This window comes from Canis lupus, chromosome 9 (genome assembly GCF_011100685.1).
Source record: "Canis lupus familiaris isolate Mischka breed German Shepherd chromosome 9, alternate assembly UU_Cfam_GSD_1.0, whole genome shotgun sequence".
In the NCBI taxonomy this organism is placed as follows: Eukaryota; Metazoa; Chordata; class Mammalia; order Carnivora; family Canidae; genus Canis; species Canis lupus.
Window position 1 is genome coordinate 33,713,705 of NC_049230.1, and position 16,669 is coordinate 33,730,373.

General features: G+C 38.7%; 2 protein-coding genes and 1 long non-coding RNA gene across 4 annotated transcripts in view; 2 read left to right on the top strand and 1 right to left on the bottom strand.

Annotated features, from left to right (window-relative positions):
- Positions 1-6,852, top strand: part of PRR11 (proline rich 11) — a 25,734-nt gene extending 18,882 nt beyond the window's left edge. For both annotated transcript variants that reach the window (XM_038547943.1, XM_038547944.1), the window contains exons 6-10: positions 34-132; positions 484-596; positions 1,633-1,692; positions 1,779-1,875; positions 4,401-6,852. In XM_038547943.1, coding sequence (XP_038403871.1) covers positions 34-132; positions 484-596; positions 1,633-1,692; positions 1,779-1,875; positions 4,401-4,469 — 438 coding nt within the window. In that variant the 3' untranslated portion in view covers positions 4,470-6,852. The remainder of the gene's footprint in view (positions 1-33; positions 133-483; positions 597-1,632; positions 1,693-1,778; positions 1,876-4,400) is intronic.
- Positions 1-11,639, bottom strand: part of LOC102152320 — a 24,637-nt gene extending 12,998 nt beyond the window's left edge. Inside the window, exons 1-2 of the long non-coding RNA XR_005364605.1 lie at positions 11,291-11,639; positions 4,012-4,153 (exon numbers count right to left, since the gene is read on the bottom strand). This is a non-coding gene — a long non-coding RNA (uncharacterized LOC102152320). The remainder of the gene's footprint in view (positions 1-4,011; positions 4,154-11,290) is intronic.
- A 100-nt stretch (positions 11,640-11,739) lies between these two features.
- SMG8 (SMG8 nonsense mediated mRNA decay factor) lies at positions 11,740-16,396 on the top strand. The gene is made up of 4 exons (XM_038547941.1): positions 11,740-13,546; positions 14,262-14,407; positions 14,679-15,551; positions 15,965-16,396. Exons 1-4 carry the CDS (start codon positions 11,788-11,790, stop codon positions 16,160-16,162), a joined length of 2,976 nt encoding a protein of 991 aa, XP_038403869.1. The 5' UTR covers positions 11,740-11,787; the 3' UTR covers positions 16,163-16,396.
- Positions 16,397-16,669: the final 273 nt, after the last annotated feature.

Consider the following 16,669-nt stretch of genomic DNA (forward strand, 5'->3'; position numbering starts at 1 on the left):
AATTTGAATTCTAACCTCTCCATGTATTTTAAGGCTGGATCATTAAAAAAAGATGGACCCATGCAGATAACAGTTGAAGATCTACTCACTGTGAAATTAAAGAAGACACAGTGTTTTGACGAAAAGAAGAAGGTAAGATGTTACCGACCCTACACATGGTCTTTCAGCTTTTAACCTGGTCGTCCCTTCCTGGAAAACAAGCATGAGTCTTATGTACAGAAGCCATACTGAAGTATTTGATGTTTTATTTGTGTAGTTTTGGATCTCCTCAACAAAATATGTAGATCCCAAAATTATTTAATTAGGCAATTGTATCCACCAACCATTAGTCTAAAGAGGTAGAGACATACTTTGAAGCTCTGGAATAAAACTTGAGTAGTGGATATATCTTATACTTTAAAATACTCATTGTTTCAGCATGTTTACATTTTGAGTGATATTTTTAAGTGTGTCTTTTGATACTTTCTCATTTTGTGATTAAAGTTTGCGCCATCACCAAAAGCACGGTATCCACTAGTTACTGTCTCTGACCTCCAGCGCGTCACCCTGAAGCCCAACTCCAAAATGCTATCAACTCGAGTTACAAATGTCTTAATGTAAGGGACTGCACCGTATTATGCTCTACTGTTACTTAAAAGAATTTTTTTTTTGCTTATCTCTAACTTTGAAAGTTATATATGCTCATTGTAGAAAACTGGAAATCCACAGAAAAATTTAAAGAAAACAGGGGCACGTGGGTGGCACAGTCAGTTAAGCATCTGACTTGGCTCAGGTCATGATCTTGGGGTCCTGGGATTGAGCCCCATGTCTGGCTCCTCACTCAGCAGGGAGTCTGCTTGTCCCTCTGTCCCTCCTCTCGGTGTTTCTCGTGAATAAATAAAATAAAATATTAAAAAAAATTTTTTTTTAAAACCTAACATATCTTGGAATTGATGAAATTTGTGTGTGTATAGCATGTGTGTGCATGTATACATGTTTGTGTACCTGTATATGATCATATTGTACACATACATAGTTAAGGCTTTTCCAATTTAATGTGTCAAGACCTTTCCCCATCTTATCAAAAATCAGTGTAAAGCATCATTTTGACTTCTTCAGTATATACAGTTCATTACACGTAAACTTCATAAACTCCTGTTTTGAGACATTTAGGTTGTTTATGATCTTTTATTTCTTTTTTTTTTTTTTTTTTTTTTTTTTAATTTTTTTTTATTTATTTATGATAGTCACAGAGAGAGAGAGGCAGAGACACAGGCAGAGGGAGAAGCAGGCTCCATGCATCTATGTGCATACTGAGTTTTTGTGCATAAGATGAATTCTTATATGGATAATTACTGAGTCAAGAAGTATTACTTATTAGGATGATTATATCACCTTATGCTCCTATCCGGATCTACTGCTTTTTCTTTTATTTTAAGTACGCTCCACACAAAAGTGGGGCTTGAACTCATGATCCTGAGATCAAGAGTCATATCTCTACTGACTGAGCCAGCCAGGCACCCCTCTGCTGCTATTTTTTAATGTAACAAATAGAACTAATTTCAAGGGCATTGCCTTTAGAAATGACTACTTTGCTTGGGGAAAAATGATAAAATCTGGCAAGTTCTAACTTTTATATCTTTATTTCATCAGTACCCCTGGTAAAAGCCAGATAGATCTGCGGAAACTACTTAGAAAAGTTGATGTAGAGAGGTAATACACTTTATCTCTATGCTTTCTAAATCCATTTGAAAAGTTGGCATAAAACACAGCTTCTGATATTGCCAATACCTTTGTAGGAGCCCAGGTGGAACCCCCCTCACCAATAAAGAAAATATGGAAACAGGAACTGGGCTGACTCCAGTAATGACCCGGGCCTTGAGAAGAAAGTTTCAGGTAAGCTTGGGAGGGGGAGGGGAGAGGTAGGTTCTTTTTCTTCAAAATCATTTATTTAGATGATTTTTTTTTTTAAGATTTTATTTATTTATTTATTTACTTACTTACTTATTTTAGAGAGAGTGTACAAGCAGGGACAGAAGGAGGTTGAGGGACAGAAGGAAAGGGAGAGGGAGAAGCAGACTCCCTGCTCAGCAGGGAGTCTAACCCAGGGCTTGATCCCAGGACCTGGAGATCATGATCTGAGCTGAAGGCAGATGCTTAACTGCCTAAGCCACCCTCTTATAATAAATGGTACCTTATGCTTTATAAAACACTTTCATATTTAGGCTTTATAAAATTCTGTGACATAGCTAGCATTATCATCTCTAACTATGAATGTCTAGTTTTATTAATTCCTTTAGTAAGTATTTATTAAGCATTTCCTAAATGCCAGGCACTGTGCTGGAGTACCAGGGATATGGTGGTAAGCAAAAACAGACCTAGCTTTATTGTCATAGAGCTTTCAGCCTAGTGGGAAAAATAGACATTAGTCAAATAATCACATATTGGTATTCTACACTGAGGTAAGTACTATAAAGGAAAGGGACAGAGTCTGTGGGAACCCACAGAGGAACTTCATCTAGCCTGGGTGATTTAGGAAGGATTCCCTTAGGAAGTAATGAAGTGAGACTTGAAGAATGAATAGGCATTAACTGGGAAGCATACCTGTGGGATAAGGGGGTGGACCCACCATGGCTGTCAGGGCAGAAAGAGCTCCAGGCAAAAAAAAAAAAAAAGAGCATATGCAAGGGTCTTGTGATGTAGGGATCAGATCATGCACACTTGATAGGAAAAGGTCCTGGCAGCTTTCTTCTTTGTCACCTGCATGTAGGATCCATACACCAAAATCTTGTTTATCAGTGGGGCCTGATGTGATTTCTTCCAAACTCTGTCATCATCTCCCTATTCACCTCTATTACTGAATCTGTGGGGAGTAGCGATCCTTCTGCCACTCCTACTAGAGTGCTGGGACGCAAGGCTCCTGGACTCTTCTCCATCTCCCTCTGGCAGTAGAGACACACCAGAGACTTCACTGCTGACACTTTGCCACCCCAACACGGTCCTCCATTTGTTTGCTCATTAAGAATCAGTACCTTTTACAGACAGCTTGGTATCCCTCTTGCCAATCAACTTGGTCCTCCTGGACATTATACCACCTTCTTTGGAAGTATGGCCACATTCCTCTTTCCTCCTTTTGGAACATCCAGTAGGAGTCTACCCCTAGATCACATTCTTTGGTCATATCACAAATTATGAAGGTCAAGGACAGAAGGCCGAGGCCTCACTAAAGGACTAAGCCCCTTCCTTTCTTTGCTCAGCTCTGGGATTCTTTTTTGTTCCTGTCCTACCCCATAATTACTGTAATGAGTTGAGTAACATGGAAATAAATGAAAATATGATCAATAATAAGCAGACATATTGAGCTACAACATCAAAAATCACAGAAAAGATCTCTGTCATATGAGGTATTTGCCAAAATCCACTTAGTAGGAGGAAGTTTTTTATTTTTATTTATTTATTTTTTTAAGATTTTATTTATTTATTCATGAGAGACACACAGAGAAAAAGAGAGGCAGAGACACAGGCAGAGGGAGAAGCAGGCTCCATGCAAGGAGCCCGATGTGGGACTCGATCCAGGGTCTCCAGGATCACACCCTGAGCTGTAGGTGGCGCAAAACCGCTGCGCCACCTGGGCTGCCTGAGGAAGTTTTTTAAAAACTGTTGTTAGGATAGCCTGGGTGGCTCAGCAGTTTTGCACGCCTTCAGCTCAGGTTGTGATCCTGGAGTCCCCCGGGATTGGGATCGAATCCCACATCAGGCTCCCTGCGGGGAGCCTGCTTCTCCCTCTGCCTATGTCTCTGCCAGTTTCTCTGTGTCTTTCATGAATTAATAAACAAAAATTAAAAAAAAAAAAAAAACTGTCGTTAGACATAGAATGACCCTTCCTACTTAGCCCTTAGGTTTCCTTTTTCCTTTAAGTCTGAAACAATTGTATTAGTTAGGTTTTGCATTTGGTAACAAAATTTGGTTTTGCATTAGGTAATAAAAATCTGACCACCATGGCTTAACCAAGTAGGGGCTTACTTTTCTTACCTGCATATTCCCTTGGGAAGTAGGTAGGCCATAACTGGTATAGCAGCTTCATCAAGTCCTCAGTGTTCTTTCATCCTTAATGTGTGGCTTTTATCTTCCTGGTAAAGAATGCCTACACCTCCTAAAGCCTGGTGTCCACATTCTAGGCAAGATAAGGAAAAAGGCAAAGTGCAAAAGGATATCATAGCTAAGCTACCCCTCATCTCTTAAAACAGGTACTATCTAGGAACTTCTGATTATATCAGAGAAACTGGGAAAGTGGTTTTTAGTGGTCTGGCTGCATTACTGCCCTACACAAAATATGGATTCTGTTAGTGAGGAAGGAGATCTGTGTTGGCCATAGGAACATAATTCATATTATAACTGGGACCCTTTTTTTTTTTTCATAGATGGCTCACCCTAGAAGCCCAACTCAAACTCTGCCACTTTCTACAAGTAGCTTTGATGAACAAAACTGATGCCAAGCTTGCCTGACTCCATGTGATGATCCATAAAATATACAGATAAAACCACCCCAACCCTTTTTTAATATAGTAGGGTATGTATAAATAATTATGCTAATATATATAATTTCATTTGAAGAATTAAAGTATTGCAACCCCCCATACATACTGTGATATAAAGTGGGTATTGGGTATTTTTTAGTTGGCATGATCAATAAGAAAACAGATGGGAAAATGCAATCCCCAGAGTGATGTTTATCCTGGAATTACCCAATTTAGGTTCGAAAGCTTGTTCAAATTTAACTAGATAACAAATTTGTATTCAATAGGTACACTTAAGATATTAAGAAAATAACCTGATTTCCTTAAAAGTAAAATAAAATAAAATAACCTGATTTCCATTCTTGCATATTCTCAGGTAATTAAAAAGAAAAGTATTTCAGCCTGTCAAGCTAATACATTCACTAAGTACTGTAGACTTGGGATGCCTGGGTGACTTAGCGGTTGAGCATCTGCTTTTGGCTCAGGGCGTGATCCCCGGTGCGGGGATCAAGTCCCGCAGTGGGCTCCTCATAGATAGCCTGCTTCTCCCTCTGCCTATGTCTCTGCCTCTCTATGTCTATCATGAATAAATAAATGAAATCTTACAAAAAAAAAAAAAGTACTGTAGATTTGATCAGTAAAAATGGTCCTCTAGATTTGATTTGTTTACTGTAAACAGTTAAAAGATAAGACCCTCCCCCATCCCAACCCAATTATTTTCCAGATGGATTTGAAGTAAAATATCCAATTTAACCATAAAAATTAGAATGTATCATGTCTAGCAGCTAGAAATGATATCCAGGTAGTCATATCTGGCTCTCTGAAGTCTGATATATTTTTTTCTTTGATATTTGCTGTCCACATTTGTGCAGCTAACTATGAATTTTATGAGAATCTCAACATGAAGCTTGAATTCCCACAGTGGTCTGCCAGGTATTCAGATAATTCTGAAGTCCATAGCAAATCCTCTATGAGACCTAATTCCTATCCTCAACAGCCTGTAGCTTCAATCACTGTAATAATGCATACCTCACTGAATTTTTGTTCTTTGTTCTTTCCTGCCAGTCCAGACTTGCCAGATTTAGCAATTATAAACATATGACGATCAAATTTGAATTTCAGATAAAAAACAAATAACTTTTAAATATAAATATGTCCTATTAAACAACAGATAAAAAAAAAAAAAAACAGATAGGGTTTTTTTAGTATAAGTATGTCCCAAATATTGCATGGGAGTTATATATTTATACTAAAAAATTATTTATCTAAAATTCAAATTTAACAGGACATCCTATATTTTGGCTGGTTACCCTATCAGTCAGTCCTCTACAAAGTTGCCAAGTATTTATGGGAACTCCCAGCTTGTCAGACATGTCTACTTAGTGGTAGACACAATTATAGCTTCAGTCAGGATCTCCATTACTAATGTGTTAAGTATCATAGAGGAAGGGGAACTCTGATTAGGGTGAGTTCCTGTAACTGGAGGTGCAGTATTAGCTTTGATTCCCTGCAGTTCCAAGAATAAGGATCACAGATGCACATAGATAGGAAATAAGGTGTTTCAGATTGTCACTGAACTTCCTAGCCTGATAGGAAGCAGCTACACAGATGACATCCTTGAAATAGCATCATTTTAGCATAAGCTAAAAAAGATATTTTAGTAATTTCCCAGAAGTGCCTATATCTCCACAGATACATATTGCTTTGAGATGCCAAATAGAGTGTTGTGGAAAGTGAGCAGACTGGAAAGCAGACCTGGGGACCATGTTTTGTTTTATGAGACCCACATTTATATTTATAGACACATTTATGCATGCAAATTATAGGTAATAAAGTTAAGAAACATACCTGCTTCTAGTTAAAAAAAAAAAAAAAAAAACACCTTCCTAGCTACATTTATATTATATAAGGATAAAGAAGAAAAAAAAAAAAAAGAATAAAGGGAATGATCACTGAAAATAAAACATTTGAGTATTTGTAACAATGTTTTATGGGACATTTATAATGCTTATTATATTAATAAACCACCATGTATTGTCTCAATTTAAATGATTTGATGATTTGATCATTGAAAAGTTCATTAAAAAATGCTCTAGAAATCCTATATATAAACATTTATAAAGCTGCTATTGCCATTGTACCAGTATTAAAATGTTTTTTATCTTGTGTCTTTTACTAATTTTTATGACAGGTTTTATACTGTACCCATTTGAGAATCCTGTAAATGTTATGGCTTCATTTAACTGTTGTTAATTATAAACTTCCAATGTTTATTTTCAGACTGAATAACAACCAGGCAATATAAACACCAAAGTACATCTGGTTATGTTTTTAAATAAAGCAATAAAAAACCTTTGATTTTTCCTCATTTAATTTTTCTTCTAGAAACGTAACACAGAAAAGTACATAATACATAAATTAATAAATCATAAAGCAAATGCTTATGTAACCACCAAGAAAGAAAGAGACATTATAAATGTCTTTAGAAGCCCTATCTCCCTAACTATCTAACACGAGTAACTACTGATTTGCTTGTTATAGTAAATATTTCCTTGCTTTTATTCTCTAAGTATACATCCCTAAATGCTATGGCTTATTTTGCTTGCTTTTGACCTATATAAATAGAATCATATATTATATACCTTACTTCTGCCTTCTTTCAATCAACATTTATTTTTAAGATTTAACCATGTTATTGTGTAGCGCCACAGATCACTTACTTTTTATTGGATGAATATAGTTACCATTCATTCCATTGTTAATGGAACTTAGGGTTGTTTATAGTTTTTGGCTTTTATAAATCATGCATGCCATTATGAACACTCTAGATACTATTTTCTAGAAACTGTCAAACTGGTTATCCAAGTAGTTATACCAATCCGTAGTCCCTTCAACAAAGTATGAGAGTTCTTGTTGCTCCTGTTTTCTTCAAGAGAGTCTTTTCTATTTGATTTTTCAACATTTTATTTGGGAAATCTGTACAATGTTTATCGTTAATATACACTTTTTTGCCTGGATTTATAAATCAAAGAATTGTTAAGATGATTTTATATCGGCAAAGTCACATACTAAACATAGCAAATTGGGGCACCTGGGTGGTTCAGGGGTTGAGCATCTGCCTTCAGCTCAGGGCGTGATCCTGGTGTCCAGGATCGAGTCCTGCATTGGGCTTCCCACAGGGAGCCTACTTCTCCTTTTGCCTATGTCTCTGCCTCTCTCTGTGTCTCTCATGAATAAATAAAAAAATCTTTTTAAAAAATTAAAAATAAAAATAAACATATCAAATAGTATACATGGTGAGGATCACAATATAATTTATATTGATAAACATGTAGAATTTCTCATTTTATTTTTTTTAATATTTAATTTATTTATTCATGAGAGACACAGGCTGAGAGAGGCAGAGACATGGGCAGAGGGAGAAGCAGGCTCCTTGCAGGGAGCCCAATACGGGACTGGATTTCGGATTCTGGGATTACGACCTGAGCTGAAGGCAGGCGCTCAACTGCTGAGCCACCTAGGCATCCCAAGAATTCCTCATTTAAGTTGGATTTTCAAAAAAAAACTAGGATCTGAACACATAAAGCAGAGAAGGGAACAAGTAAAAAGCAAATAGACAAAATTTTTTAAAATATGTTTAAAAACCTATTGCAACTCCTTTCTGAATTCTTGTTAGTAACTAAGAGTTGGTTGAGAAGCCAAATATAGCTTAATTTATTAAAAATATCACCACCATGACTTAGGGCTCCATCCTTCCTTTGAGAATTATATGAAATGACTCTTTCCCCCCTACATTTTTATTGAGACATAATTAACATATAACATTGTATTGGTTTAAGGCAAACATAATGATTTGATAAATGTATATGCTGAAAAACTATTTCTACAATAAATTTAGTTAATATCCATTATCGTGTATAGTTATAATTTTTTGTGATGAGAACTTTTTTTTAAGTAAACTCTACCCCAAATGTGGTGCTCAAATTCACCATCCTTTTTTTTTTTTTTTTAAGATTTTATTTATTCATGAGAGACAGAGAGAGAGGCAGAGACATAGGCAGACAGAGAAGCAGGCTCCCCACAGGTAGCCTGATGCAGGACTTGATCCCAGGACCCCAGGATCACAACCTGAGCCAAAGGCAGACAACCACTGGGCCTCCTACATGTTCCTCAAACTCACCATCCTGAGATCAAGAGTGCCATGCTCTACCATCTGAGCCAGCCACGTGCCCCGATGAGAACTTTTAAGATGTATTCTCTTAGCAACTATTTTTTCTGAGGAGGGGCAGAGAGAGACTTAAGCAGGCTCCATGCCCAGCAAAGAGCCCAATGTGGGGCTCAGTCTCACAACCCTGAGATCATGACCTAAGCCAAAATCAAGAGTCCATCACTCAACTGAGCCACCCAGGCACCTCTCTTAGCAACTTTGAAATATACAAGACAGTATTAATATGTATAGTCACCATGCTATACCTGAATACTGGAACTTAATACTGGAAATATGGACCTTTTGACCACCTTCACCCATATCTGTACCTCTACCCCCTGGCCCAGCAACCACCACCAGGCTTTTCTCCATTTCTATGACCTAGGTTCTTTTAGATACCACATATAAGTAAGATCATACCTAAATGAGACAATTCTTGATACGGATTTAACACAGAGCCAAACTTACAAAGTAAATTATCTGTATTTATTATTATTTTGTCATTATTTGATATCCCAAGTAAGAACTCATTAAAAATAAATTATCTAATTCCATTTCTATCTTAAAAAAAAAGATTTTTTTAAATTTTTATTTATTTATGATAGTCACACACACAGAGAGAGAGAGAGAGGCAGAGACGTAGGCAGAGGGAGAAGCAGGCTCCATGCACCGGGAGCCCAACGTGGGATTCGATCCCGGGTCTCCAGGATCGCTCCCTGGGCCAAAGGCAGGCGCTAAACCGCTGCGCCACCCAGGGATCCCCGAAAAAAAAAAAAGATTTTATTTATTTATTCCTGAGAAACAGAGAGAGAGGCAGACATAGGCAGACAGAGAAGCAGCCTCCTTGCCAGGAGCCCAATGTGGGACTCGATCCCAGGACCCCAGGATCGTGACCTGAACCAAAAGCAGACGCTCAACCACTGAGCCACCCAGGCACCCCTACTCCATTTCTATCTTAAAGCCAAAAGTATTTAAAAATAAAATCTAACCATTCAAAACTCCAATCAACTAAACCAAATATTGAGTTAAGGCTTTCCACATTTCAAGAAAGAATTGTTCAATATTAGAAATTGGAGAAAGTGTTCATTGCAGAAAAATTAGAAAATAGATGAAAATAAAAGATATTGAAAAGTACAGCATAGGAAAGACAGTCAATAATGTTGTAATAGGGACACCTGAGTGGCTCAGTGGTTGAAGTAGTGATCCCGAGGTCCTAAGATAGAGTCTCACATCGGGCTCCTGGAGGAGAGCCTGCCTCTCTCTCTTCCTGTATCTCTGTCTCTCTGTGTCTCTCATGAATAAATAAATATAATCTTTAAAAAAATAATAATGTTGGGGATCCCTGGGTGGCTCAGCGGTTTGGCACCTGCCTTCGGCCGAGGATCAAGTCCCACATCAGGCTCCCTGCATGGAGCCTGCTTCTCCTCTGTCTGTGTCTCTGCCTCTCTATCTGTGTCTCCCATGAATAAATAAATAAAATAAAATTTAAAAATAATGTAATAACTATGGTGACAGATGGTAACTAGTTATTATGGTGAGCATTTCATAAAGTATACAATTTTTTAATCACTATGGTGGACACCTGAAACTAATGTAATGTTGTATGTCAACTCTATTTCAATAAAATAAATTTTAAAAAATAATAAAGAGGGATGTCTGGGTGGCTCAGCGGTTGAGGGTCCGCCTTCAGCTCAGGGTGTGATCCCGGGGCCCTGGATAGAGTCCCACATTGGGCTCCATGCGTGAAGCCTGCTTCTCCCACTGCCTGTGTCTCTGCCTCTCTCTCTCTGTCATGAATAAATAAAATCTTTAAAAATAATAATAAAAAAGAGGACATCTACCACAAAACCTGCATACAGATGTTTGTAGCAGCTTTATTAATAATTTCCAATACTTGAAAGCAACTAAGATGTATTCTAGTAGGCAAATGGGTAAATAAACCATGGTGCATCTAGATAACAGAATATTCTTCAACACTAAAAAGAAATGAGCTATCAAAGCATGAAAAGATAGATAAAACTTAAATGCATATTACTAAGTGAAGAAGCCAACCTGAAAAAGCTATGTACTGTATGAGTCCAACCATAGGATAGTGTGGAAAAGGCAAAAATATGGAGATAGTAAAAAGATGGGTGGTTGCAGGAGGTTGGAGATAATGATGTATTAATGTAGGTTCATAGATTGCAACAAATATACCATTCTACTACAGGATATAGCGATGGGGGGCGGGGAGAATGTGCTCTTGTGTGGAGCAGAGGTTACCGTGGAACTTTCTGCACAACTAAACCTAAAACTCTTTAACCTAAAATAAACCTAAAACTTTAAAAATAAAAGTCTACTGAAATAGAAAACGAAAAAAAAAAAAAAAAAGAGGAAAAAGAAATAAAAGTGAATAAATTCTAAAACGTTTTAAACATTGTAATATATATTTTAACATTTTGGTATATAGTCTTCCGAGACTGAGAAATTATGTTTTTAAAGCTTGTACTCCATAAACTTTCCAAAACCACTGGCTTGCTTTCCCACTGATGTGAGTGAATGAAATCTTTTATGGAAAGTACACAAGAAAGGAAATCCGTTCGCCTACCTTGCTTTGCCAGATTATCTCTTGAGCTGTGTTTCTCAAACTGAACTGTGTACATTAGGATTTAGTTGAAATGCAGGCAGTGATTCAGTAGGTGTAGGTTAGGGCCCGAGATCCTGCATTTCTAAGTAGCTCCCACGTGGACCTGCAGACTACACATTCTGTAGCGAGGTTCCAGAGTTTAAACTGAACCACTATTCTGTTTTTCCAAGAGTTTGACCAGCTTCCTTTGCAGTGTTTTTGCATTCCTTGAACTGCAAGCTAGCTGTTTCCAATTGTCTCTTTGATCTCTCAATTCCTACAGTCACCGGCTAAGGAGAAACCTAAACAAGGGGCGGTATCGCCGTAGGGAACCCGCGGAAAATTAGGAGGAGCGGGAGGCGGAACCTAAAGTGAAAGCAACCAGGAACTGAAGAAGCGGAGGAGGGATTTCGAAATTGGACGAAAGCCGGTTGGGTTTTCTGGGCGGACCGGAAAGAGTCTAGAGAAGTCTCTGCACCATGGCGGGTCCTGTCAGCTTGCGAGAGCTTCTAATGGGAGCTTCATCCTGGACCGGCTCTGAAAGTCCGGAGGGAACCCCTACAGAGGGCGGAGGGAGCGTGGCTGGCGGACCGGAGCCTCCTTGGCGAGAGGATGAGATCTGCGTGGTGGGAATCTTCGGCAAGACCGCCCTGCGCCTGAATTCCGAGAAGTTCTCACTAGTGAACACGGTTTGCGACCGACAGGTCTTTCCCCTCTTTCGCCACCAAGATCCTGGGGACACAGGGCCTGGAATCAAGACCGAGGCTGGAGCCGTGGGGGAGGCTGGTGGAGCCGGAGACGCTGGGGCGGGGACCGGGGAGTCGGTTCGGGGAGCTGTAGCGGGCGCTGAAGGTAACCGAACTGAGCCGGGCTCCCAGGACTACAGCCTTCTGCAGGCCTATTACAATCAGGAAAGCAAAGTTCTTTATCTTCTTCTCACTTCCATCTGTGACAATTCGCAGCTTCTGCGGGCTTGTCGTGCCCTTCAGAGCGGGGAAGCTGGAGGTGGCCTCTCGTTACCTCATGCAGAAGCCCACGAGTTCTGGAAGCATCAGGAAAAACTGCAGTGTCTCAGTCTCCTTTACCTTTTCTCCGTCTGCCACATCCTGCTTCTGGTCCATCCCACTTGTTCCTTTGACATCACTTATGATCGAGTATTCAGAGCCCTGGATGGACTGAGACAGAAAGTACTGCCCCTCCTGAAAACGGCCATTAAGGATTGCCCAGTTGGCAAAGACTGGAAGCTAAATTGCCGACCTTGCCCACCTAGACTCCTTTTCCTTTTTCAACTCAATGGAGCCCTCAAGGTGGAACCCCCTCGGAGCCAAGACCCAGCTCATCCAGACAAGCCCAAGAAGCATTCTCCTAAAAGGAGACTGCAGCATGCCCTGGAGGACCAGATCTATAGAATCTTTAGGAAGAGTCGTGTCTTGACTAATCAGAGTATCAATTGCCTCTTTACTGTGCCTGCCAACCAGGCTTTTGTGTACATAGTTCCGGGAAGCCAAGAGGAGGACCCAGTAGGCATGTTGCTGGACCAACTTAGGAGTCATTGTACTGTCAAGGACCCAGAATCTTTGCTGGTGCCTGCACCCCTTTCTGGGCCCAGGCGATACCAGGTGATGAGGCAACATAGCCGACAACAGCTTTCTTTCCACATTGACAGCAGCAGTTCCAGTTCTTCCGGGCAGCTAGTGGATTTCACTCTTCGGGAATTTCTGTGGCAGCATGTGGAGCTAGTCCTAAGCAAGAAAGGTTTTGATGACAGTGTGGGCAGGAACCCACAGCCTTCCCATTTTGAACTTCCCACTTATCAGAAGTGGATCTCAGCAGCTTCAAAACTGTATGAAGTAGCTATTGATGGGAAAGAGGAAGACCCAGGGTCTCCCACTGGGGAGCTAACATCTAAGATTTTAAGCAGTATTAAAGTCTTGGAAGGGTTTTTGGATATTGACACCAAATTCTCAGAAAACCGGTGCCAAAAAGCTTTACCCATGGCCCATAGTGCCTATCAGTCAAATTTGCCTCATAATTACACAATGACTGTCCATAAGAATCAGCTTGCTCAGGCTCTTCGAGTGTACAGTCAACATGCTAGGGGTCCAGCCTTTCACAAATATGCCATGCAGTTACATGAGGACTGCTACAAGTTTTGGAGCAATGGCCATCAGCTCTGTGAGGAGAGGAGTTTAACTGATCAGCACTGTGTACATAAATTTCACTCCTTACCTAAATCAGGTAGCTAAAATTTTCTCAGCATTTTGAAATCAGAATTAAGCTGTGTTTCTATTCTTGTGGGTTTTTTAAATTATTATTTTTGAGTAATCTCTTTGCCCAAAAAGGCACTCAAACTCATAACCCTGAGATCAAGAGTTGCATACATCACTGGTTGAGCCAGCCAGGCAACCCTTTATTTTTGTTTTAAGAGAGGCTGTTCACTATGTATTGATATTTTTTAAAGAGCCCTACAGAAATTCAGTTGCATCAAATTTAAGTTTTCTCTCTTGCTGTAAAAAGAAAATAACAGCTATGACTACTAATTATTTTCTTGTATTTAAAGGATGAACCATAGGAAATTGGTAAGTGAAAACTGTTAACATAAAGTTCAGAAATTACATATTCACATTTTTACCTTGGAGTTTTTGTTGAACTAAAAAGAAAATACAATGAAATGCAAGGTCACCATAATGAAAATAAAATTTACTTAGAAAGCCTAAGACTTTAGGTTGAAAATATATATCATTTTATGTATTTTCAGTTGCTTCTTGTGTGTGTGTATTTAGGCAAGGTTTTGTGTTTTTTTTTTTTTTTTTTTATTATGGTTTTGTGTTTTTGATGGGTTTTTTTTCCCTTTTCCCTTCCAAAGAACTGTTTGGAAAATTTGGGGGGTTAGATGTATAGAATGTAAAATAAATTTGACTCTGTGTTGTGTGTATGAAATTGTATTTTCCAGGAGAAAAACCAGAGGCCGATAGAAATCCTCCGGTGTTGTATCACAATAGCCGAGCTCGATCTACTGGTGCTTGTAACTGTGGAAGGAAACAAGCACCTCGAGATGATCCCTTTGATATCAAGGCAGCTAACTATGACTTCTATCAGGTAGTCTCTACATTTTTTTCTTCCTCTTTTTCCTCCTCCCACCCCCCCCCCTTTTTTTTTTGTTAACTACAATTTAAGTAAAAATACATATTTTCAGATGCAAAATATGTAGAAAAGTAAATGAGACTGGAATGTGATATATAGATAAGGGAAGGTTCTTTATATATATTTACTTACCCATTCATTGTTAACCTTGCTTTTTAGAGTGAAGAGTGTGTTATTTTAAATGAAAAGTTCACAAGTTTGTTTACTTTGTTTTTTTCCTGTATAGCTTCTGGAAGAAAAATGTTGTGGAAAACTGGATCATATCAATTTCCCAGTATTTGAACCAAGTACTCCAGATCCTGCTCCTGCCAAAAATGAATCTTCTCCTGCCCCTCCAGATGCAGATGCTGATAAACTTAAAGAAAAAGAACCTCAAACCCAAGGAGAGAGCACAAGTCTGAGTTTAGCTTTGAGTTTAGGCCAATCCACAGATAGTTTAGGTACCTATCCAGCTGATCCACAAGCAGGAGGAGATAATCCAGAAGTTCATGGTCAAGGAGAAGTAAAAACTGAGAAGAGACCAAATTTGGTTGATAGACAGGCATCTACAGTTGAGTATCTCCCAGGCATGCTGCATTCAAATTGCCCTAAAGGTCTCCTACCCAAATTCTCCAGCTGGTCATTGGTTAAATTAGGCCCTGCTAAGTCTTATAACTTTCATACAGGTTTAGACCAACAGGGCTTCATTCCAGGAACAAATTATCTTATGCCTTGGGACATTGTCATCAGGACTAGAGCCGAAGATGAAGGAGACTTAGACACAAATTCTTGGCCTGCTCCAAATAAAGCTATTCCTGGAAAGAGAAGTGCAGTTGTAACAGGAAGAGGAAGACGGAGAGATGACATAGCTCGAGCATTTGTGGGCTTTGAATATGAGGACTCTAGAGGTCGAAGGTTTATGTGCTCAGGGCCTGACAAAGTAATGAAAGTAATGGGAAGTGGGCCAAAGGAGTCTGCTTTGAAAGCCCTGAATAGTGATATGCCCTTATATATTCTGTCATCATCTCAGGGTAGAGGGCTAAAACCACATTATGCTCAACTTATGAGGCTTTTTGTTGTAGTTCCCGATGCTCCTTTGCAGATAATACTAATGCCTCAGGTAAGAAATACAGCCTTTTCCATCCTTAAACAAAAATGCTGATGCTTGTTTTGATTGTTTTTTAAAAGTACAATATAATATCAAAATAATTATTTCATTAAACAGGCCTAAAATTTAAATATCTTGTATGTCTAATATTCTAGTTCTTTGAAAATAAATCATGTGTTTACTAGTTTACACCATCAATTCATGTTGTTTAGTTCAAAGGCAGAATTTGAAGTTAAAAATCTGTAGAAAAGCAGGATACTGTTTGAGGCTACATAATGTAATACTGAGTATTCATTAGAGTTAAGAGTATACATTACCTTCTTAATCTTATATGGTCTTTGAACCTATTGCTTGTTTAGGCATTTATCTTTTAGGTGTTTCTTACTGAAAAATGTAAAAATAAGTACATTATCTTTATTTTTCAGGTTCAACCAGGCCCACCACCTTGTCCAGTATTCTACCCAGAAAAACAAGAAATCACTCTTCCACCGGATGGCCTCTGGGTTTTGAGATTTCCTTATGCATATGTAACTGAGAGAGGACCTTGTTTCCCTCCTAAGGAAAACGTGCAGTTAATGAGTTACAAGGTGCTCCGTGGAGTTCTTAAAGCAGTAACCCAATGAGTGTTTTACAGCCAGTTCAATCTTAAAGCTGGTGTTTGGTTTTGGTGTGTATGGGTTTGTTTTTGTTTTGGTATATGTATGCTGTGTTTTCTTGAATCCAAAATGTGTTTTGGTTACAGGAGTTCAGTATTAGGACAGTAGTTGTTCCATTATTTCATGATATTATTGATATTTATTGTAAATGGGCCTACAGTTTGCTAATAAACATTGGTTCTTCTAGAAAAGGACATAAAATGCCTGGTTGATACCTGTATTTTGTTTCTGTTTCACTGTCCATGATAAAACATGTTTCTATCATAACTGAATGTTCCATAATCATGTTGAGCCAAAACTTTGTTTTGGTTAAAATGATATTTTAGCTGGGATTTTCCTTAAGATGCCACTTCTGAAATTATCTTCAAAATAAGATCATCCAGTGGATTATCTGGTAATGGTATGAGGATGTAATTGCAAAAAAAACCCTATTGTTTGGCTCACAATTCTGGTACCTAAGTTAGACTGTTTTGT

Excerpts from the sequence above, each read along its gene's own strand:
- SMG8 (XM_038547941.1), top strand. The coding sequence starts at position 11,788 with ATGGCGGGTCCTGTCAGCTTGCGAGAGCTTCTAATGGGAGCTTCATCC. Across the intron at positions 13,547-14,261 it reads TCACTCCTTACCTAAATCAG|GAGAAAAACCAGAGGCCGAT; the intron begins GTAGCTAAAATT and ends TGTATTTTCCAG. Across the intron at positions 15,552-15,964 it reads AGATAATACTAATGCCTCAG|GTTCAACCAGGCCCACCACC; the intron begins GTAAGAAATACA and ends TTTATTTTTCAG.